Source organism: Podarcis filfolensis (genome assembly GCF_964270895.1).
Source record: "Podarcis filfolensis genome assembly, chromosome: 13".
NCBI classification, from domain to species: domain Eukaryota; kingdom Metazoa; phylum Chordata; class Lepidosauria; order Squamata; family Lacertidae; genus Podarcis; species Podarcis filfolensis.
Window position 1 is genome coordinate 28,268,762 of NC_139615.1, and position 23,756 is coordinate 28,292,517.

At 46.5% G+C, this 23,756-nt stretch overlaps 1 protein-coding gene across 2 annotated transcripts in view; it reads left to right on the forward strand.

Moving 5' to 3' along the window:
- RAPGEFL1 (Rap guanine nucleotide exchange factor like 1) overlaps positions 1-23,756 on the forward strand; it is a 52,606-nt gene that overhangs the window by 22,881 nt on the left and 5,969 nt on the right. For both annotated transcript variants that reach the window (XM_083582946.1, XM_083582947.1), the window contains 11 exons: positions 1,692-1,845; positions 2,075-2,172; positions 3,368-3,480; positions 4,026-4,193; positions 4,797-4,894; positions 6,136-6,258; positions 7,348-7,526; positions 12,173-12,263; positions 16,161-16,211; positions 17,942-18,029; positions 18,747-18,811. In XM_083582946.1, coding sequence (XP_083439072.1) covers positions 1,692-1,845; positions 2,075-2,172; positions 3,368-3,480; positions 4,026-4,193; positions 4,797-4,894; positions 6,136-6,258; positions 7,348-7,526; positions 12,173-12,263; positions 16,161-16,211; positions 17,942-18,029; positions 18,747-18,811 — 1,228 coding nt within the window. The remainder of the gene's footprint in view (positions 1-1,691; positions 1,846-2,074; positions 2,173-3,367; positions 3,481-4,025; positions 4,194-4,796; positions 4,895-6,135; positions 6,259-7,347; positions 7,527-12,172; positions 12,264-16,160; positions 16,212-17,941; positions 18,030-18,746; positions 18,812-23,756) is intronic.

Below are 23,756 nucleotides of genomic sequence, written 5' to 3' on the forward strand. Positions count from 1 at the left end.
TGATGGTGCCTGCCAGTTTTCTAATGGGAGGGAGTGGGCAGAATGTGCTAATGCAGAAATTTGGCTTTGGAGAACAAATTTAACCTCTTGAGAGTGTGAATTCTTGTTGTTGTTGTGCAAAATCACCCTTTCGGTTCCAAGCAGCACGTTATAGCAAGACGTGTGGGGGAACCGCTGATCCACGTGTTTTCCAGTGTGTTCTTGGTAATATGTAGTAGAAAGAAAATATATGATGTCACAGCATCTCTTCACTTCCTGCTTCACTTTATTGGCCGCTGCTTGAAGGAAGCAAGGAAATACTAGCATAATGACATCACATGGGGAGATGTGCGTTGATGATGCCCACCAGTCCCCACTCACCTGTGCTTTGGGTCTTGCCCTAAGCAGTCTTAACAGTATTGCTATGAGGATAACATTAGATGATCCAGTCCTAGTTTATTTTCCCATGTATGTGTCCTTGAACTTTTTGGAGTTTTGGTGGTCATGGTGATGGGAACCATACACCTAATAATAACCTTATGAAGAAATCTGTTCAATCCCACATCATTTGCCAGGCAGATTAAATCTCAGCCTCTAGTGTGTTGCATTTTGGGGTCTGCCGATCAATCTTCCGCATGTTTACTCAGAACTAAGTTCCTCTTCCTCAGGGTGTATAGGATTGCAGCCTTAATCTCTCTCCTTTAGCCTCATCTGTCAACTTCTCTTGTCACACAGGGCTCTCGAGAGAATAAGATAACATTACACAGCTCTGAAAAAATAAACAACCTGGGTGGACTTTGTTAATTTCAGCCAACAGGTAGCAATTAAGCTGCTCCTCCCTGTTAACAGCTCCCACCACCATCACAAATTCTGGTATTGATAGACTGAAGGGGGTGTGGATGTGGGTGTGCGGAATGTGACCTTCTCTGGTTCTGTGAGTTTCTGGTGATGACATACACACAAACATATAACAGTGCATTAAAAAATCAGCCCTGGTTTTTTGCATTTCCTTAGGAGCGAATTGTACATAACATTTTGTCTACTCTTATCAGCCATCTCAGTTACCCCTATTTGTTTGTTTCCCATCTCATCTCTGCATCTCATCTCTCGAAACTTGCTTTCTTTTCCCCCCTCGTGGAGACAGTTGAACTTAAATAAACTGGGATTTTCAGGCTACGTAGCTTGCAGGGACAGCCATTGTTGCTTTCATTTGCATTTCTCTCTCTTTCTTCCAAAGAGCTCGGATAGTTTACATGGCGCTAGTTCCCATTTTTGTCTTTCCTCACAACAACCCTCTGAGGTAGGTTAGGCTAATGGAAAGTGACTGGGCCCAGGGTCAGGTGGTGAGCTGGATGTCTTGGGTGGGGATCTGAACGCAGGTCTCCTGGTTCACGTTTGAAATGTGAACCACCACACCACTGACATAAATCGAGATTCTCCATATTCTGAATTCTGCACCAAAAGATACCAAAGTCCACAGCCTCCTGGATGGCTGAGGGATATGCAAACTATATCCATTAATGGAGAATGGGGTTGTTGGCCCGTTAGTGATCTTTGCAGTTTCTGTGATCTGTACTTGCCATCTTGCTATCTGGACCCAGAATCAACCCACCCCATTCCAAACCTCATCACTTCGGCTGTTCTCCTTTCTTCCAACCACTCCCTTCTGTGGCCGCAGCCCCGATATTTTCCCTTGACTTCTATGTGGTCACCTTCATGACAGCGTCGACAATCCCATCACCGCCATGTTGGAAGGAAGGCGAAGCCATGCACCGAAAGCGAGCAGTTTTGGTTATTTTGCTTCACTTCCTTGAGACGTACAAGGGGATCTTGCAGGAGGAGGAGAAAGCAGGCAAAGTTATCAAGGTACACCATGACACCCCTAACCCTACTCTCATTAGAACGAGAAACTTGTTAAGAAAAGAAGAATAGCAACAGATTGCAAAGTATTAGTCCAGCCACAGTCTCCCGCCCCAATGTCCTTTTGCCTTACTTGGTGGCAAATAGTCATAGATCCAGGGGGGCCAAAATAGAAGGTACCCCCTCCTTTTATATCCGAGCATGATGGCTCAGGCCACTTTCTCTTTTCTCTTAGGACCTGTATCTGCTCATTATGAAGGACTCCTCCCTCTATCACAAACTGGAAGATGAAATTTTAAAGCTTCATCAGCTTGTGGAGACAGTTGAACTCAAGTAAGGAGAGAGCGGGGAGTTGGAATATGGAATGCAGAATTTCTCCTGCATGGGGAAACCTCTCAGGCTGCTTTTCCTAAGTGCATTATGTTGCCGGTACTGCATTCACAAGAACGGGTTTCATATAACCTCCTCCACATCTTGGCAAAACAATTGTTGTGGAGGTTCGCCTGCACAAACTTTGCCGCTTTCCACAGTTGCCATGTTCCTCTGTCACTGCATCTTCCTGGGCAGACCACTGTTTTTCATTTGTGCATTTGCTGGGCAAAGTTTCAACAAGATAGCTCAGGTTAAATAAGCCCCAGGACTCCAGGAATTCAAACTTCTGTGTCAGTAGTTGTTCTCCTCATGCAATCACAATCCCTCTCCATATGGAGGAGCTACATGCATACAGTGGCACCCAAGTAGAACGTTTGAACATGGTGTTTGGTGGTGTGCAGGGCCAGATCCCTCCTGTGCAGTCCTGCGATACACACACCTACACACTTTCTTTCTTTGCTTAGAGGGGATGATATGAACTTCCTCAAAGGTTGCAAACTAAGAGGTCATCTCCTTGGAACTAGAAATCAAGGAACTAGAAAGTAAATGCTCTTAACCACTATGCTATACCTAGTTCTGAATAGTGGAAGCTTTCATAAAGCTGAGGTCACCGCAATCCTTGTTACTTTGCAACCCAAACAACTTACTTATACCTTACATGGTACTGATGTATATAAGAACATAGAAAGCTTAGGGTTTTTCCATATTTACCTTTCGCCCTGTGCTTTCCAGGTCCAGGAGACAACTCTTGGGGTAAATGTTTAGACTCTTCTAATAGTGGCCAGCTGTCTAATGGTGGGTTGTTACAAGCAGCAGCCTACTCTCACAACAATCTCCCTGGCCAAACTGCCTCTGAAATCCCTAAATCATGATTGGGGAACCTGTGGCCCTTCAGATGTTGTGGGACTCCCAATTCCTATCAGCCTTAGCCAGCATGGCCCAGTGGTTGGGGATGATGGGAGTCAAGCCACATCTGCAGGACCCCCGGCTCCCTGCCTCTGCCCTGAATGCTCCTTAGAAACTGCATTCAGAAATTCAGACTCCTTAACCCCTCACAGAATGGCACGGATGCCCTGCTACTCTGAAAATTTCCCACATTGTGGCCCATGTTGCTTGCCCCTTTTCTAGCTTCTAAATCTTGCCTTCTTGGCCGCAGGGTGACTGAAGAAAGCCATCCCCCCAGCAAGCAAGTCAAACCCCTTTTCAGGCATTTCCGGCGCATAGATTCCTGCCTCCAGACACGGGTCGCTTTCCGTGGCTCAGATGAAAGTGAGTATTAAAGGAGACGAGGGCGTTGGTGACGGTCGTGTTGGGGTTCCCGCTTGGATTGTTTTTAAAAGGGCTGATGAGTGCAGCTGCAGACATGGTTCTGCAATTCCACCCATAAATCCTCCTCATCAAATTACAACCATAGGAAGCTTTGGCAGCACACAAATAATAGAACAAAATCCCTTCAAAAGCTTGAGTGAAAAGGTAAACCTTTACCTGGTGCTTAAAGCACCAGGTGGACCTCACTGGGGAGAGCCTTCCACAGACTAGGAGCCGCAGCTGGGAATGCTCCCCCCTGATATCACCCTCCAAGTGTCCCTCAGAGGAGGGGGCTGGAGAAGAGCCTCTGGGAAGCCCCTCAAGGTTGTGAAGATGAGTCAACAGAGGGGATAGAATCCCACAGCGACAGTAGGCCAAATCCCTTCCTTATTGCAGGATGATTGTTATTTTTAGTTTTTCCCAGACTGAGTGTATATGTTCACCATGGCTGTCCTTTGCTGGCTACGGATTCCAACCCCCAACCTCTCGGCTCTGTTTCTTTCTAGTCTTCTGCCGTGTTTACATGCCAGACCACTCATATGTCACCATCCGCAGCCGCCTCTCGGCCTCCGTGCAGGACATCCTCGCCTCGGTGACTGAGAAGCTCCAGTACTCGGATGAGCAGCCCACCCGGGAGGAGGCTCTCATCCTGGTGGCAGTAGCGTCCTCAGGAGGTAACTCCCGAGAGCTGGGGTGGGGGACAAGGCAAGAATGGCAGAGTGACAATTCCCAGAGGGTTTTAACAATCAGTCCCTCTTCCCAGGGAACTCTGGGAATTGTAGCTCTGGGAAGGGAATACGGGTCTCCTGACAACCCTCCGCATTCTTAACAACCTATAGCTTCCCAAATTTTTTAGGAGGAGCTATGGTTGTTTAAAACGGTATCATAATGCTTTTAAATGTATGTGTGAATGTGGCTATAGTCCAACAATATCTGAAGGGGCCATGGGTTTCTGACCCTCTGCCCTAATAGAATCCTGGCCACATTGCACTGTGAGCAAATGCCCTATTTCCATATGCCTCAAAGAAGTGATCTACATGCCAGAGCAGAAGGGGTGTTTTGGGGTGTGGGGGAGCAAGAATCCCTGTCCAGTTTGAACTTGAGGAAAAACCCTACCAGACCCTGAACATACATATATATATATATATATATATATATATATATATATATATATATAACATTTCCACAATATAAATGATAATACGCGTCTGTTTTGAGATATGTTCCTGCTGTTGCTCCAGATTGTTCAGGAACTTTCTTTCCTTGCTTTTTGCCAGAGAAATCTGTGCTACAGCCCAATGAAGAGTGTGTTTTCACTACCCTGGGGATAAACAGCCATCTCTTTGCCTGCACTAAGGAGAGTTTCCCATCGCTGGTGAGTGAGCTCCTTTCTTCCCCTCTGCTCTGCTCCTCCCTCGGCTGGCAGGGACTTTTTGTCATGCGGGTGCTGTGTTTCTTGGTGTAAGCAGTAGTGCAGAGGTAAATTTTGATGTGCAGGAAGCTCTTCATGACAGCTCCTATAGCAGTATATTGTGTAATACCCAATTTATCAGGCTCAGCTGACAGTCATAGAGCATGTTAGGGATGCACTTTGGTCAAAGCCACTGAGTCTCTTGGGCTTGCCGATCAGAAGGTCGGTGGTTCGAATCCTCGCGACGGGGTGAGCTCTGTTGCTCTGTCCCAGCTCCTACCAACCTAGTAGTTCGAAAGCACATCAGTGCAAGTAGATAAATAGGTACCGCTTCATGGGAAGGTGAACGGTGTTTCCATGCACTCTGGTTTCTGTCACAGTGTTCCATTTCACCAGAAGCGGTTTAGTCATGCTGGCAACATGACCCGGAAAGCTGTCTGTGGACAAATGCCGGCTCCCTTGGCCTGAAAGCGAGATGAGCACCGCAACCCCATAGTTGCCTTTGACTGGACTTAACCGTCCAGGGGTCTTGTTAGCTAGCAAAGGGTGGTGTATTGATAGTATGTTGGACTTTGGCTGAGGAGACCTGGGTTGACATCCCTGATCAGCCAGTTGGCATGACTACGGTCCTATGCATAATTACCCTGAGAGTAAGCGCCATTGAACTCAGGGCCGTGTACTTCTAATTGCATAGATTCAGCTTGTAGAACACATTGAGCTTTAATGAAAGGCCTTCAGCCAGCTGAAATGCAGCCTTTAGATTCTAATTAGCAGTGCAAACAACCCTGCAAAGAAGTGTTACCATTAAATTGCCAGTGTGAAGTAGGAGCCCTATCAAGGAAAAGGGGGGAAAGTGTTCAATCTCTGCTTGATTATTTATCTGCACTTCCTCTGTCCTAAACCATCACTAGTAAAACCTGAAAGCCTTGTTATCAACTCATTCACTTTCCAGAACAAGGAGGTCCCCTCAATCACCCTGGTGGGATCTGGTAGGCGACATTGCCTCTCTTGCACTGAAAAAGGTTCCCAGCCCCTGCCCCACTGTGAGCTTCTGTGCCTCTGTGGGATCAGGGAGCTGCAGTTGCCAGAAAGACTCCCCCACCCCCACCCCTTGTGCTCTAAAAACACCCAGGTTTTCTTCTTGGTTCTAACACATACATTGGAATCTCTCTCCCTGCTCTCCACAAACTCGGCCTTTCCCCCAGGTCCCTCTCCCTGAGGAAATCCAGGTGTCGCCAGGTGACACGGAGATCCATCGAGTTGAAGCTGAGGACGTGGCGAATCACCTCACAGCCTTCCATTGGGAATTGTTCCGCTGTGTCCATGAGGTAACAAAAATGAATTTGCCCCATAGCTGGTGAGCACGGAGGAAACTGGGTGAGGGAGTTGGATTGGGAATCTGAAAATGTTGCAACTTAAGAAGGATGTGCATGGCCTTCAGAAGTGATTGGCAGCTAGGTTAGGGGCCAATATTACAGGCTGGATGCCCTAATTCAGGGGGTGAAGAGTTTGTTTCAGCGTGAGGGCCACATTCCTTCATGGGCAACCTTTGAGCGGCAGTCACATGACAATGGTGGGCAGGGCAGAGGCCAAAATGGGTGGAGCAACAGTTGTGAGCCTTACCTTGGTTCAGCAAAAGAGCCGCGCGCAAGGCAAAGGCACTTGAGGAAAGTGCAGAGCAGGGCTGGTGATGGGTGTGGCTTGGGGAAGAGTCCTAAGGGCCAGATAGAGAGGCCTTCAGCCCCTGGGTTCACTATCCCTGCCCTAATAGGGTGGTGCCTTCACATTCAGAGCAGCCGCAGATGAAGGATCAAACTGCACGGGATATTAATCGCATGGTTTGCCCTCAAGTTCACAATTCATGAGACAATTAGCATGTCAGGGAAAGGCATAGATGTCTCCTTGGCAACTAGCTTTCTGTGTGGAGGGAATTCCACCATTGCCCCATCCCAAGGAGCATTCAGTCATGGGAGCCCCTGACCCCTCTGAAGTGGTGAAGCCCAGAGACATGGTTTGATCATCTCAATATGAACTAGGTCCTCAGTTCTATTATTCTTATGTTCCCTCTGTGTAATCACTCCTCTGCCCCTTCTCCATCCTTGATATATATAAAGAGGACTGAAGGATGAAGCCACTCCTTTTAACCGGATAGCTGGTGTTGTGGCTGTAAGGCAGGGACACTCAATGTGTCCCCTGCCCAGTGGTGCTGAACTACAATTCCTGTCACCTTTGACTACTGGCAGTGCTGGCTGAAACTGATGCGAATTGTAGCCCGGTAATATATATATATATATTGGGGGTAACCACATTGGCTACCCCTGCTGTATAGAGTGAGGCATCCTTTCCCTTCACTACAGGCCAGGGGAGGGCTACAGGCACGCAGGTATTAACTTCTGCTCTGGCATCTTTGTTTGTAGCTGGAATTCGTGGACTACGTGTTCCATGGGGAACGTGGTCGGCGGGAGACAGCCAACCTAGAGCTGCTATTGCAGCGCTGCAGTGAAGTTCAGCACTGGGTGGCCACGGAGGTGCTGCTGTGCGAGTCGCTGGGGAAGCGGGCCCACCTGCTCAAGAAGTTCATCAAGGTGGCAGCCGTGTGAGTGCCGCATCTTAACCCTTTTCTGTCTGGGGCCAGGGTAGAGACATGCAAAGATCAAGCCTTTGGCGACTGTTTGAAGACTTTGCACAACCTGAACAGCTTCTCTTCTTTCCCACAATGCATTCTGAAATCTCCCCACCCCCCCGTTTCCCCAATTAACGGCGGTGTCACTAAGTTACGGAGTTGCGTAAGAAGCTCTGCATGTTAGAAATGTTGCTCAGGTGCACCTTTGGCTTTCTGAGATTTGAGCAGGAGCTGTCCACACATTTTCCAGCATCACAAGGGCTAGGAACTTTACTAAATCTGAAAGCTGAGGTTCTGCACCTGCTGCGCCTTTTCTGCACTCCTACAGAATCACATCACACACCCAGCCTCAAGTTTACAAAGTAGTCGCCTCTGTCGAACAGAGTTCCTGCAGCTACTCCAATATCTGAGAAAACAGGGTTGCAGTGGTTTTGGTAAAATTTGCTTTGTTGCCACTTGGACATGTAACTGGCTCTCCATGCGGTAAGAGACACAATTTGAGAAGTCTCTTAAGTGGCCGCTACATAGCATGCATTAATTTGAATCCCCTCTCTGAGATTGTGTGCCTTACTTGCATGGGGTGCCAGTTTCAGTTCTGCCCAAGGTGGAGGCTGTTCTGATAGGGCAAAAGGGGCACTGTGTCATCAACCTCAGTCTGCTTTAAACCAATCCCTGCCTTCCCTACCTTCTTTCTTAGAACCTGTCCAGTGGGTGACACTGCTTGGCCGCTTCTTCCTTAGTCCCAGTGTTGCCCTTGTAGAACTCAGCAGGGAGGAGGGTGGGGACAACGCTAGAATTAGTTGGCTCTGCCTACTGTCAGTCTGCCTACTGTCTTCCTCCTCACCAATCCCAATGGCCGCCACTGCCTGTGCAGTAATTTGGGCTAAATGTAGTTGGGTTTACCGGCTTAAATCTTTCCCCTGAGAATGGACGATCATGTTTTATTGAGCAAAAGTACCCCACACACCAGTAGAATAAGTTACCTTCAAAGAAGCCTTCAAATTCTGTTTGCCACCCCTTTTTCTATCTGAGGCTGCTGTATCCTTAAGGGCTGCATGATAGGCAGAGAGCCATCACAGGGGGCATTTCCAGGCACAGAGAGGCAACAGTGGGGGGAAATCCACTTGCTGAATTCCTGCCTATTCCACTGCTGCTCAAAGCATTGGAACCCTACCAAGAAAAAGGTGTCAAATCCCACTCAGAAGAATTGGAGCTATCTGAACCCACAGTCATCTACCCACTGCTTCCAAGTCATCACCGTAGTTTTGGTAGTGGCAGCGGCATCAAATGACTGAGGTGGTTTTGGCAGCAGCAGTGAATAAGCAAGCGGCCAACATTGAGAGCAGGTTGGAGTGCTCTGGGAATGCGGAGAGGCACTCCAATCTCCTCCGATGTTTCCCAAGGGCTGCTGAAACACTGGAGAGGATCAGAGTGGACCTTCCTTCTTTCAGGGTGTTCCCACCAGCCAGCCATGGTGGTGGCTTTTCTCAGCTTTGCTACAGAACTTGCCACCCAACCCACCATAATTGCAGTAGTGGCGGCTTGCTCAGGGCACTGTGTCTGTGTGGTGAGTGTGGATGTGTCTATATGGGGAGGATGTGTTATGTATGTTTGGCATTTGTAGTGCATGTGTCTGTATGTGTGGTAGCCATGCCCCCACCACTTGGACATGGCCCTCAGAAAGTTAGGGAGCTGTCAGTGCAATCCTTGGGTTGAAAAGGTTAGCCACCCCTGCTTTGATTAGCACCTGGACGCAATAGCTTCCTTTGCCTCACTACTTCCTGCTTAGCACACTGGTGAATTGCCCCTTCATTTCCCCAGTGTCAGTCCTGTTCCTCGTGTGGGTGGGTTAATTCCTGAGTTTCTCTTACCTTTTGTAACAAAGCAAATGATGGCCATGAAAATATGACTGTAACTAACCTATTTATCAGCAGATATGCATAGGAACGGATTGATTAAGGGGAATTAATCAGTAATAGCTTGGCTGCACTCAAGAGAAAGCAAACTGGAAGCAGAAACTGCACAAAGGAAGCTTCTAATTAAAGCTGTAGGGTGTTTTTGCTGAACAGGATTTAACTTCTGAGTAAATCAAATCTGAGTAGATCAAATATATTGATCTGGGGGTCTGGCTTTGTCCTGTTATATTAAGCAGCCTATTGAACCTCCATTTTCATTCTGTTTCCAGGCGATTGCAGAAAAGTAATGCCTCAGCATTACTCAAGTCCCTTGTCTGTCAAACTGCTTATAACTAGGGCTGGGCAAAAATTGTGTTTGGAATTGATAATGAAGCATAAAGTTCATTTGCATGGGCTTGGTTTGCAAAGTTGTAATCTGAAACCTTTGAGGAAAATAAATCCATGGAGAAGGAAATGTTTTATTAAGATGTGCAATTGTTTGCAAAGAGGCTATAAGGAGCTTCCTTATTCTGAGTCAGACTACCAAAGTGCAGTGCCAGAAATCTGTGGGAGACAGGGCTGAACAAGAATTTCACTGGATGAAGACTGGGGTGGGGCTTCAGTGCCCTGCAAAATAGAGGGGAATTGCAGAATAAGTTGTGCAAATGTACTTAATTTATGTAATTTTTACATGTTGTAGAATTCAGAATTTTACTTTTTGTTTGTTTGCTCCACACAAAGTGCACATGGCCCCAGCTATGCTAAAAGTGTACCGTAGCTCCTCAGGGTAAAGGTAAAGGTAAAGGGACCACTGACCATTAAGTCCAGTTGCGGACGACTCTGGGGTTGCGGCGCTCATCTCGCTTTACTGGCCAAGGGAGCCAGCATTTGTCTGCAGACAGCTTCCGGGTCATGTGGCCAGCATGACTAAGCCGCTTCTGGAAAACCAGAGCAGCGCAGGGAAACGCTGTTTACCTTCCCGCCGGAGTGGTACCTATTTATCTACTTGCACTTTGATGTGCTTTCAAACTGCTAGGTTGGCAGGAGCAGGGACCGAACAATGGGAGCTCACCCCGTCACGGGGATTCAAACCACCAACCTTCTGATCGGCAAGCCCTAGGCTCTGTAGTTTAGACCACAGTGCCAGCCGCGTCCCAAAGTGCACCCGCACCTCCTCCGGGTGGTGCCTGTCAAAACAGAGATCTGAGCATGGTGGCATTTGGCGATTAATAAATAAATAAATCTCAAGACTCTTCTTCTAACTGTATTCCAGTGCAGGATTATTGCTCTGTCCCAGCTGTTTTGAATACACATTGGCTGCACTAGCACAGAACACTAATCTATGGTTTGCTTCCCCATGACTTGTTCAACAAACCACAGATTTCACAGATAAGCAAACAAGCCATGCCTTGCTTCTCTAAAGCTTGGCTTGCTTCCCAGTTGCTTTTGCCTTGTGCCTCTGTAGCTTGGTGAGTGTATTAGGTGTGGAGTGGGGGTGGGGAAGTAGCCAAACAAACCATAGTTAAGCATAGTTTGTTAGGGGTCAGACATGCCAAACCATGGTAATGACATCATGGTTTGTAAGCCAACCACAAACCATGGCTTCACATTATGGCTTGTAGCCAGAAATACAAGCCATGGTTAGGCTGCTGGATTGATTTAAAACATTCGGACAAGCCATACTTCAGCTAAGCACACTGTGGCTTTGTGTTATGTATGAACCTTTATGTGTTATGTATGAACCTAGCCGTTTCCTAGTCACTCTTTCCCACCGAAAGGAAGGAAAGAAAGACGAAAGAGAGAGGGAAACTGAAAGATGTTGGGGAAAGGGGGTGGGTTAAGAGTTTAGTATGGGGGAGAAACCATGAGGCAGTGAAGCCAATGGTCTGCAGATGCAGGGAAGAGATAGTGTGGGGCTTCGTGAGTGGAGACTACAGGCGACCACCTTCCCGTGTTCCATGTAGTCAGCTTTTGGTCATCTTCCAATTCTGTGAATTCACCCTGAAATATTCATGTCTGCAGATGCCCAAAGTCTGTGTCTTTACACTACAAAATTGCTGCTGCTTTCCCCTGCCTTCCCATGTTTGCTCTGGTCTTGTTGTGTTCAGCTGCTGCTGGGAATCCCTGTCTGCCTTTCCCCCGCATGCTCAGGCTGCCTCCCGCCTCCCTGGGCGCTAGTGGCTGGTGAAGTCACAACCTTGACACCATCACCCAGAGTGACTCTAACAACCCACGACAGCTGTATTATTGCTTCGGCTTCCTTCTCAGCTTGCTTTCTGCATTGAGGAGTGGGGAAAGGAGGCCAGAAAGGCTGGAGGCTGGAGTGAGGAGCTGAGCAGAGCCATGTACTTGGAAGCGGGTTTGGTTAGGCTTTCTGGTCTTGAATACTATGAATCAGAAGTGCTTGGGTTATAGAGAGGGCCTGTGGCCTCCTGGTTTTTATTTTTTTGCAATGGCCCCCGTTTGCTACAGGTGGTGGGAGCTACGGGTTGGGGCTTGTGGGTTTCCTTAAGGGGAACCACTCTGGCACCCTCCATAATTCAGTTACTATTGATTTGCATTTGCTTTCTGTCCAGAGGATGCTAGGTGATGGATGCTGAATGTAGGAGCAAAGTGGATGCTGTTCTAGAGAGTTTACAATGGTTATCCCAGCAGAGGCTTTTGCAAGCTTGAGCTGTATCAGTGTCTGATTTCTTACCTGCCCCCTTTTCCCCCTCCCCACAGGTGTAAACAGAACCAGGACATGTTGACGTTCTATGCCGTGGTTATAGGGCTCAACAACGCACCTGTCAGCCGTTTGCGTCTCACCTGGGAGGTAAGAAGAAGCAGGGAGCCTGATTTGTTCACATATGTATGTGGGGGTGGGTGGGTGGCCTGGCTATGTGTAATCCCGCCAAAACCCATCCAGATTCTGCAACTAAGCAGTTCCTCTTCTACAGTCAAAACCCCAAACTCTACAAACATTGGTTTGTTGGCTATTTAAAACAGCAGCAGCTGGTTTGGTGGGGCGGAGCTGTCCTCTTGACACGGCTGTCATTGTAGCTTACCTAGGCAGAGTTGGGGTGAGGCCAGGCCCTGGTAAGGTCAGGGCAGTACCCACTCTGCCCTCAACCTCATCACCGTCCTGCCCCACCCCAGCGTCGTTTGCCCTCTGCCCACTGGCCGCTTCTGGGGCGGGGTGGTTGTAGCCTTTATCCTACGAGTTCAGCCAAGAGTAGGCCCTTGTGGCAATGAACAAACGTAAAACACGTGTAATATAATAAGCAGCTTAGAAACAATGCAGAAACGCTGGAGAACCAAAAGCACTTCCGCAGAACCCGGGAACTCGAGATGAACCAGCAAGAAAAGCAAGGCCTTCAGAGACACTAAAAGGATCTAATTGTGGAAGCAGCTATGCTTTTATGTATACTTTAGAAAAAATAATTAAAAGCGAATAAATGCAACACTTTATGTTAACACCCAAAATAAGAACAGATTCTCAGAAGCCAAGGTGGAGGATCATAACAAGGCAACACTCACAGCTCTCAGGTTGGTATGTGTGGGTTGGATTCAGTTTTCCAGAACCCCTTCTCTCTCTCTCTCTCTCTCTCTCTCTCTCTCTCTCTCTCTCTCTCTCTCACACACACACACACACACACACACACACTCTTTCTCTTTAATATCCACCCACACTCCTTCCTCCTCTCTGTTATTTCCAGCCCTTTTGCAATTGCAGTCTTTCCTGTTTGCCAGGAGTTGTAGGTGCACGTACTTTTATGAAAGGGTTTCCCCCCTCCTTTTCTTTCTTGTGCTCCTCCCTAAGAATTCACACATAATCTTTGCCATCAAACTGGGTCATCATCCCTGAGGAGGGAGATAAACAAGGAGCCGTCAGGCTTCTGGAAGCAACAGGATCCTCCCCTGTGGGAAATGGCCCTGATCCTGGCTAAACATAGCTGGGCATTCAAGAAGCATTGCTGCCTCCAGCTGTGGAGACAGGTCATAGCCTTCAAGGCTAGTAGCCATTGATAGTGTTGTCTTCCATGAATTTGTTTAATCCTCTTTCAAAGCTATCCAAATTGGTGGCCACCGCTGCCTCTCTGAGGCAAGTGTTATATTGCCTCAAATGTGGAAAAGCCCGTGGAAGTAAGATTCAGCGGCCGCTCCAATCAACTTCTGTGTATGGAATGGGGAAGGGACAATTTTCTCCTTCACCTCAGGCAGGATAATGTGTTGGATTGGCCCCGTCACCATATTATATGCTTTCTAAGCTTGGGTGTCAAGTGAATATATTCTTGTTTGGCTAGGTCTTTAGCTGTTGCACCGCCAAAGTCAGTGCTTAAGATGGCTTGTAGGATAATATCTGTATTTATCGTGCCACTTTGAGGGCGCAACCCCAGCCAAATCTAAGAACATTTTAAGTCTCGTTGATTTCTGTCGGAGAGAGTTAGGCAACTGCTTTCTGATGAAAATCAATGAGACTCAAAAGAGCTTAAGCGTTCACTCGGAGGCTGATAGCTGTGACAAATGAATGTCACACGAGCTCCGTGTATAGGGGCAGAATGCTTTTGAATACTAGGTGATTTTGGAATGTTGTTTGCAGAGCTTGGTTGGGGGCTCCAAGAGGCATCAGGCTAGCAGGCTGCTGTTAGAAGCACAACACTGGACTCAGTGGGAGAGGGTGGATTACCATATTTTAGCATAATAAGTTGAGGTATGAATGAGCTTTTGGCTCAGGGCCGGCCCTGTCATTAGGCAGAGTGAGCTGGCTGCATCTGGTGGCAATTGCTGGGGGTAGAGGGTAGGCAGGAGCAGTGAGGTGTGCCACACAGCCTGCCTTGTGCCCTGTAAAAGTGAGCCTTCTGCCCTGTGCTGGAGGACTCTGCCTCGTCACCAGTGTTGCAATATAATCCAGCTATCAGTCTGGTTGGCGTCTGCGCACAGAACTGGGGCAGGATGTTATTTTCTCCCTTCAGGCAAGTGCTTTTGCCTATACATGCATCCCCTTTTGCTCTCTTCCCTTTTACACGAGCCAGCAAACAAATCAATAATTTCCCCACTGATTTTAGCTTCCCGTTTGTGAGCCCACCCAGTGAACTTCCATTAACAGGTGAAACATAAATACTGCAAATAAACAAATAACAGCAACAGCAGCTTTGGAGGATCCTAAACCATGGTTTGAAGTAGCTTTAATATCCTGGATTGTTCCAAAGCTGTTTGCAGGCTTCAGTGAAATGTGAAACTGTAGTAAATGGAAGAGTTTGTGGTGTCTTTGCTCACTTGCAGGGAGGGAGGCGCAAAGGGGCTATATAGGCGAAAGACCCATTCATAAAGGCTCTGTCATATATTGGCATATTAAGCCAAGGTATCATCAAACGTCATCAAAACCATCCGATTCACAAAGGCAGTTCTTAGGTTTTTCTGGATTATGTTCATGTTTGCTTATTGCTTACTTAATCATATTTATTTATAAAAGCATTTCCGTACCTCAGTATCATAAAGTATTATCATTATATACAACGCTAAAACATAAGGAACTATTCAAAACAATACAGATAATCATTAAAGTGACTGGCTAATAAGAAGAAAGAGAAGTTAGCTGCAAAGGCCTGTTGACATAAGAAAAGTCTACAAGAGATGCTTGGAAGTCAAAAGCGAGAGTGCCTGTCGCATCTCTGCTGGAAGTGTGTTCCATAACATGGGACCAGTGACACTAAATGTCTGGCTTCTGGCTGAGGTCTCTATAACGGGGGACAGTGCCCCTACAGATGATTATGTTGCTTAAAAATGTATGTATGTATACCCTTGGATGGCTTTTTAAAGTGGAAATACAGTATGGAAAATGTTAAAAGATTTGGGGGGGAAATATTTCACAATAGTTCAAAACATGTTTTGGTGCTGGGGAGTCTTGGGTTTCCTTTCTCCTAAACTGAGCCTGCCACACCCTTGAGGGCTGAGGGCAGTGCCTGCTGTCGGGCAAGTCGCTGCACATTGCATGTGCACATTGCATGTGCGCTCCCAGACATGCTGCCCATCGGAGTTAGTTCAGCACCAACACCTAGGCTGACTCATTGCATGAGACAAATCATGTTTGGCACATTTCCCTGGGTTGGTTCATCCACTCTCCAAAATATGCAACGAGGTTACCGTGAGACAAACGGGAGACCGGTCTTCCATAAGAACCTAAGATGAGCCTTGCAGGATCAGACCAAAAGCCTATCTAGTCTTGCATCCTGCTTTCACAGTGGCCAGTGAGGTGTGAATTAGCCCTCTGCTGCTAGTGTGCCTTGACTAATACTGAAGGCAGTATATAGCCACAATGACTACAGTGGGCATTGATAGCTGTACCCTCCGTGTAAATCCATCAAATACACGTCTGACTGCTCTTAATACCACGCCTATTCATATAGCCTTGGAGGTATGCATTATAACTGTGCACCATTGAGGCCATAGACTTGTTATTTACCCCAAATCCAAATCCATGGAATGCAGGTTTTCCAGTCCCATTCTGGAACTGGATTTTTGGACCTGAGCCCAGACCCAGAGTTGAAGCCTGCGCTGCAGCTAGCCCAGCTCAGGACCTTCATACAGCCTGCCCCGATGTTGCACTCCCCTGTTAGCTCCTTGGAGGAAAATATAGTATGATCAATGTAATAAATAAAAAAGAAATAAATAAACAAGACCTATCGAGTCACTGTTTTGAACTGAGTTTTTTCATTTGCTTTTTTTCCAGAAGCTTCCAGGGAAATTTAAAAACCTGTTCCGGAAATTTGAGAACTTAACGGTGAGCCTTTTGCACTTCCTCTGTTTAGAGCTGGAGTAAAGTAGAGGCCCGCACTATAAATATTCTCTGCTTTAACTGTCTAGCTTTAAGCAAACCCTTATCTCTCCTCTTATGGTGCCTCCTGACTGTCACTGTTTTGTGGGAAGGAGTCATGCGTGGACCAGAACGTTACGTTTGTGCAGTTGAAGTGGATTAACGTTCTCTGTTCCAGAAGCTCCACAAATCCAATTTTTAAAAAATAACAGACTTTTGCTGTTAGGAAAGTGATGTAGAAATGCATTGAAAAGTGTGAGATGAACCAATAATTAGCGGGGAGACCTATAAATATCCCACAACCAAGTGAGGATGGATTCAGGATGAATGATCACTGTCATATAACTTAGGGTTTCCATATTTCAAAAAGTGAAAATCCAGACACAAAAGTTGTGTCAAATTGAAGTTTTGGGCTATTTTTATGGAAATCCACCAGAACACACACTTCCGACATGGGTTGCCACATGTCCAGATTTTCCCGGACACTGTTTCTGGTGGCTGAATCCCGGCTATGTCCAGGAAATTCCAGACGTAGGGCAACCCTATTTAACACCCTGTAAACAAATCAGAAAGAATGTTAAATCAAGATTAGACATAGTCTAACCACCTTGTAAGCTTTGTGCAAGCAAATGCTAAATAAAGATGCCTTATTTTATATAATATTTAAATTTCAGGGTTGTGATAACGATCACTGAGATATCTCTAGTATTTTTGATCCAGTTAGGAAATATACTATGTAAATACAAAGTTGTATAGCTATTCCATCCCCAACAATCAGGATATGGCATGGGTCTTTTGCCCTTCGATGATCTCAGACCTGTGGTGTGAAATATCCTACCAACCTACTGCTGTCCTCTAGCAGAAAATAACTTTTCTACTTCCTTAATGCAGCAGTTTCCAGACTGTGCTGCAGAGAACCCTGGGGCTCTTTGGAAGCTCATTGGAACTCCTTATAGAGAAGTTTGGGGACAGTAGAGAGATTCCCTGAAATATAGGCCCACTACTTCTGATCTTCTCCTACACAACATGCAGCTGTGGAAGATTTCTAGGTTTTGTTCTAGGTTACACTCTCAGTACAGATGCAACAAGAGCAGGGAACCTGTGGCTCTTCAGATGTTGTTGAACTAAAACTCCCATCAGCTTCAGCCATCATGGCCAGTGGAGAGTTGCCTAGTGCGAGTCCAGCTTCCTCATCTCTGAGGTAGGGCAGAGAGTGAAGCCCAAGAGGCCTAGTGCAACTGAGTGAGTGTCCCCCAAGCATGACCTTGCATGCTCTGCAACCATGTATTGGCTCCACAGCATGCAAGTTAGTGTGAAAAGAGTTCTCTGCTGGTAGGGAGATTTGAAATCACTACCTTGATAAATTAATTAGTCAAGGAGATGGGTTTTCATCGTCAGGAGGTCACAGATAAAAGAAAGGTTGTGACCATTCCCTTCTCTTTTCCCCCTCAGTTTCCTTTTCTCACCTTCCTTTTTTTTAAAGCCCTGTGTTTCTAGTCCAGACTTTCTTCATATTTTAAAAATAATATTTTAAGAAGTCCCATCTCTAGATGCACCTGCGTGCTCAGCTATCTGCACTTAACAGTGCTAACTTTTTGGTATTATGGCCCCAGCTGTACTTTGGCAGCAGTTGTTTTTCTGTATCTTCCTCCAGCCCAGAAACAACAGCGTCTTTTTCTCTCTTTTTCGCCTTGCAGGACCCCTGCAGGAATCATAAAAGCTACAGAGAAGTCCTCTCGAGAATGAAGCCCCCCATTATCCCCTTTGTGCCCCTCATCCTAAAAGGTGAGTCACACCCCCTGGAGCGGGGGTTGCTGTTTTTGAACTGGGGTGTGTAGAAAGCTTTGTCTTGGCTATCCTGGTCGGGGCTTAATTTGAACTAGGGGCACTTGAAAAAATAATGTACCTCTGTAGGAAAAGCTCGCTTGCAGTGTTCTGTCACACTGAAGTGTGACCAAGAAAGAGACCCCTGAACCAGAAAGGGCGGGGCTATGCAAAATAGGGCCAGGCTTGATTCCCAATGAAAGGGGTGACCATGTCTGACTCACACGCCAGATATGACCGTGAGTGCATGCTGTCTTTCCTCCCTATACATGAATGTTTTCTGTTCACTCCTATGGGAAAGATAGATTTGGGGTCTGTGTTTTGATGAGTTTTTAACCAGCCATCACTGGATGGGATCGTGAGTGTGTGCAAGAGCACACACAGTGTGTTTCAAACACTTCACCTCCCCTGTCACCTGAGTCCTTGCAGTTTGTAAGCCCTCCCTACACTGTATACAGCCGCTGTCATCGTAAGAGCATGTGCAAAGTTCCCTTTTCTCTCATCATTTAATTGCCACAAACCATCCTGGGCGCCTGGGCTTGGAGGGAAGCGCTTCCAGGCCATAGTTACAACCAGGCACCTTTAAAAAACATAGAATTTAACTGTTGCCAGGCTACCACTCCTCTTCTCTCCTCTCATAAACTTTTCCTCTTCTTTTTTTCCCCTTCTAACACTCAGATCTGACATTTTTGCATGAGGCTAGCAAAACCTTGGTGGACGGACTAGTCAATGTAGAGAAGCTGGTAAGAACATCCCTCCCCTCCAAGTCTTTTGCCCCTGCATGTTCTTCTGTCTTCAGTGCCGAGCACAATTACTTAATCTCTACAATGGGGATAATAACCAGAGAACCAGGAGGAATCCAAAAGCCATCTATTCCAACCCGTTGCATGAGACAAATCTGTACCCCAAAGTGGAAGGCTGTGAAGTTAAATAGGAAAGCAGTTAAACCGTGTGATAAAGGATCGGGCAGTTTTTAAAAGCGCTGCAACGATTGCAGAAATTTTGGACGGGGAATAAGCAGGAACAGGGCTGACCACCTGTTGCAGAAATGAGACAGAGACACTCCTGAGGGCAGCTGCAGATGTTTATTTTCAGATATGGGGGGGGGGGATACAGAAACTGAAGGCAATCGAAGATAGGAGGTGCTGTAAAGAATTGTCTGTCTGTCTTGCAGAGACCCTTTCATCTGCCTGGTGATAGTGTAGAACAATACTGCCAATAATACTGCCTGGGCCTCAGGCTCAGGGGTCAGATTTGACCCCCCACCTAGCCTTTTTTACCTTACCTCTGGGGTTTTCCCCTAGCCTCCCTCCTCTCCCCCAAGGCCACACCCCTCCCTTTTCCTGTCCCATGCCCCCCTGACATGAGTCCTTGAGCTGTGATAATTTTGTTGGCTTGGCAAGACGAAGGGGTGTGTGTGTGTCTGCGTAGAAACCAGAAACCTCTGGCTTTTGCACAGCTGGAATGTTGTCAACTCTACAAAGCTCCACCCCCTTTAGCCCTGGAGCCCCACCCACCACGACTAGCATGGTTGCCCATGGAGGAATGTGGCCTTTAGACTGGAAAGCTTTCCCCACCCTTGTTTTAATGGTAGCAGGGAAAGATGGCCTCTCTGTAGCAGAATACCTTGCCTTGCATACAGAGGTTCCAGGTTCAATACCCAGCAAATACAGGAAGGGCTGGGAGATAACCCTACCTGAGATTCTGAAGGGCCGCTGACAGTCAGTGCAGATGGACCAATATAAGTCATCTTCCTAGGTTCTAGCAAGTTGCATTTATATGCTACCTCCTTTGGTTTTGAGTTGGTGCCAGATTTCCTGCTGGGCTCTGGCATATGTGTTTGGCTCTGCTTTTGCCATGCTTATAGTGCAGAAGCGCCCCTCCGTGTGATGGCATTGGAGAAGCAACGCAGAGCTGCTCGTGAAATGGAGCAATTTGCAGACAGCCCAGAACGAATGCACCCCTCATGCACTGTACTTGCACCAATGACATGTTGCAGAAATTTTAAAAAGAAACCCCAAATCAATCTGGAGGAGACTTTTGTGTTTTAGCTGTGTGTCCGGAGGCCTTCCTCTCCCTCCCCATCCTTCAGGGGAGACTGATGTGATTTGTAGGAGACTGTGGCCCTCCTTCTCCTCCTGTTGCCCCTTTTGCCCATTCGCCTCCCCTTTCCTTCTCAAACTGCTCTCCCAGAGTGGCTTTAGAGAGAGAGGCTGCAAAGGATCTTTGGCATGAATTTTGTCCCTGCTGTGTATCTGGGAAAGAGGCGAGATGGCCTGGCAGGCTTGAGCATTGAGCTCTGCTCAGCAAATGCAGCATGACCTTGCAAGGATCTACGAGCGCTCAGGTGGTCTCTCTCACCCCACCCCCACTGCCATCTCCCTCCCCCCACGGTGGTGGTGGTGGGGATTAACTAGCGGTTGGTTGGTCCTCTGTATGGTTTCTAGCCCAGTGGGACAGTCGGGTTGCCATGGCGATGGCTTCACAGAAGCTCCTCCAGCTCTCCTTGTCAAGAGACGAGTGTGCGTCTGTGCGTGTGTGTGCGGTATGTGAGATCAATGCTGGAGTTGGCCCAGATTTTCCTGGCCTCTAGGGAGGAGGGGATGGGGAGGGGGGGAGAGGGATGAAGCTACGTCACTGTCAGCTGAGCTCTAATTTCCTTCCCAACCCCACACTGTGCAGAACACAGAATTATTCCTGTGCTGAACATTCATATCCTCCAATTAAAAAAAAAAAGTCATATAATTATTAATGTATTCCAAACAAAGGTATTTCTACAAAAGTGCTTATTTTACAAAATGTAACAATTTGTCTACTTCTTCTTTGAACCTGTTTTTTTTCATGTGTGTTTTTAAATAGGTGGGGTTTCTCTGGTAGGGGGAAAAAACTGGATAGTGAATACGGGAGAAGCAGCAAGGAATTATTTAGGAAGAAGGAGCGGAGAGGATATGTGGGAGGATAAGGGATTAAAAAAAAAGAAATAAGGGAGTCATGCAAGGCAATGGCTCTCCATCCTTAGAGTGCTAGAGGCGCTTTGCTGATAGCTTGAGCAATGAGAACTAGAAACCTGATGTGTAAATCATAAAACTGTAGGTCCTCAGTAGTTCAAAATATGTGTTGGAGAGCTTCCAGGAATCCTTTTTGCTGGGGAATCGTTAAGAACATAATTACTTTGGCTGTGGCACCCCAGTAATTCCCCTAAGCACAGCATTCTGTCTTCAAACAACTAACTGAGCCAAACTTGTGCCTTTAGACTGTTAACAGACTGTATCTACTCCCGGTTAATCCCCAGCATTTGATAGCCAGAAGTGGGGCTTCATTTAAATCGGGGTTTCACTGGAGTTTAGTTGGGAACCTGATTTTCTGTACCAAGGCTCAACCTGTAAAATATGTGATGCAGATATATAGAGGGCTGACTTTGTGCGTATGCAAACCCCTTATTCTCTTTCAGTACTGGAGGGATCACAGCCAAACCTACCCTCCTCAGTATATCTTAGCAGCTGAAACATGGAAGCATGGCCAGTTAATCCCAGCAATATATATGTGTGTGCACTGAGAAAGGCATCTCTCAGGAGAAAAACAATATTTTACCAGCCATAAATAGTCTTATTTGTTGCAGGGGAAATGCAGTCCTCTTTTCCCTCTCCTAACTTCTCTTACAGTTGTGTGTACTGCATGAATATAATACGGAATATAAGTAGATATGCATCATTAATGATGCTTTCCAGCAGTTTTCCTGGAGCGGACGTTAGGCTGGCAGGCCTGTAATTTCCCAGATTGCTGCTCAATGTGTTTTTCAAAAGGATTGGCCGGTTTTCCAGTCCCTGTGTAGCGAGGCTGATCTTTGGGACGAGTTACATATTTCTATAAGGAGATCAGCTATGACAACATTAGCTGTCCTCTGTGAATAATGCTCTCAGCTGCCGGGAGCAGAAACTTGCTGGTTGCAAAGTTCTACAGAAAGCAGCCATTTGTAGAGGTCAGAAGCAGCGCACAACAGCACTGTCTTTTTACAGCAAGCCAGGTGCTGCCTCTCACCTGGCAGGAGAAGCAGCAGAGGGAGAAAAGGCCGGGATCAGGTGGGGTTTAGACGATGCCTGTTTACATAGGCATTTTCTTGATCTCTTTACCTGAGCCTCCTGCTTTAATTAATGTGTTGTTTTAATGGGATTGTTTTATTGTGTGTTTTAATTATGCACGTCTAACTGGTTTTTGTACTTCATAAATAGCTTAGAAGCCCATTTTGGCATTAATTGGTTTTCTTTATTTGGTGGTGAGGCATCTCCACGCACGCCTCCCTCAAGAACTCTGAGAGCACCATCCAATTCTCTTCTGCACATTGTAGGGATTGCTTGGGGTAGGTGAGTGAGACAGTCTTTCAGCGAAGCTTGCCCACTGATCTCCCCATTGAGGAAGCCCCTGACCAGCTTCTGAGGACCCCGTTGCAAGAGAGGTTTTTTAAAAATATAAACCACTGCTTTAACCACTGGGTGTTGTAGAAAATCACGGCAACTAAGTGAATCGGCTTCAGAATACAAAAGTAAAATGTGGTTCATGCCCCCCCCCATTTAAAATGTTTTTGGTTTTCTTCACACACACTGGACCCAGGGTGGGGAACCTGTGGCCCTGCAGATGTTGTTGAACTACAACTCCCATCAGCCCCAGATAGCATGGCCAGTAGTCATGGGTGTTGTAGTCTGGAAACACCTGGAGGGCTACATCTTCTGTACCCCTGAAGTGGTGCAATGAGTGAGGCCTAAGAGCGTGTCTTGGTTTTTCTCACCTTCCCCCACCTTTTAAAATGTTTGAAAGGTTTCTTCCTGTCTTCCCCCACTCTTAACAACAAGTTAAGAGTGTCTTCTTTTTTAAAAAGCATAAAAGTCAGACTTATTAAATTTACTCCTTGGAATCTGATGGCAAAGGGAGCAATATATCCAGCAGGCACAATTTCAAATAGCTTGATGGAAAATAATATCAGCATAAAACCTCTGCCAGTGGAGAGTGTGGTGTTAGGCTCCCTCTACTGGTACAGAACTATAAAGACATTTTATTTAGTCTGCTGAAAAGCCTTCGTCTCTCAAGGCCCTTATGCATATAACAATAACTGTGCAGAGATCCAAGTTTTCTGTTCAGCAACTAATTTTACAACAGCTGTGCTTTGTGGAAAGGATAGTCCATCCTCAAAAGTAGACTGCCAACAGGTTCTTTTTTCCAGAACCACCTCTTTCTCCCGTCTTTGCTTCTGGGTTGGCAGCAGTTCTGCTGCTACTATTCAGGGGGGCAGATCTGCCCTTCGGGCCTCTAATTGCTGACCTCTAGCACAGTATAATTTTGAGGCAGTTAACGATATTAATAATAAAGTGTGATTTATTTCATTCACTGAAATCCCTGTCCTATTCACACTGGAAACTACAGGCCAATTAATGCAAACGAATAATTGAAATTATATATCCTTCAGTATATTTTTAAAAAGCAATTTCCTTATTATATTAACTCTCCCCTACTGAGAGTTAATCCTCCGTACTCCATTAATATTATGTTTTACATTTCACCCGGGAAAGCGAAACTCTGTGACCTGTATAAATTCTGCAAATCAGAGCAAAAGATGTGCATTTTCTTAATTTGCAGAATCTATTCAGCTTTCCCACCTTTATTATTCTGCATAACTCTGGTTTTGCTAGCCTTGCA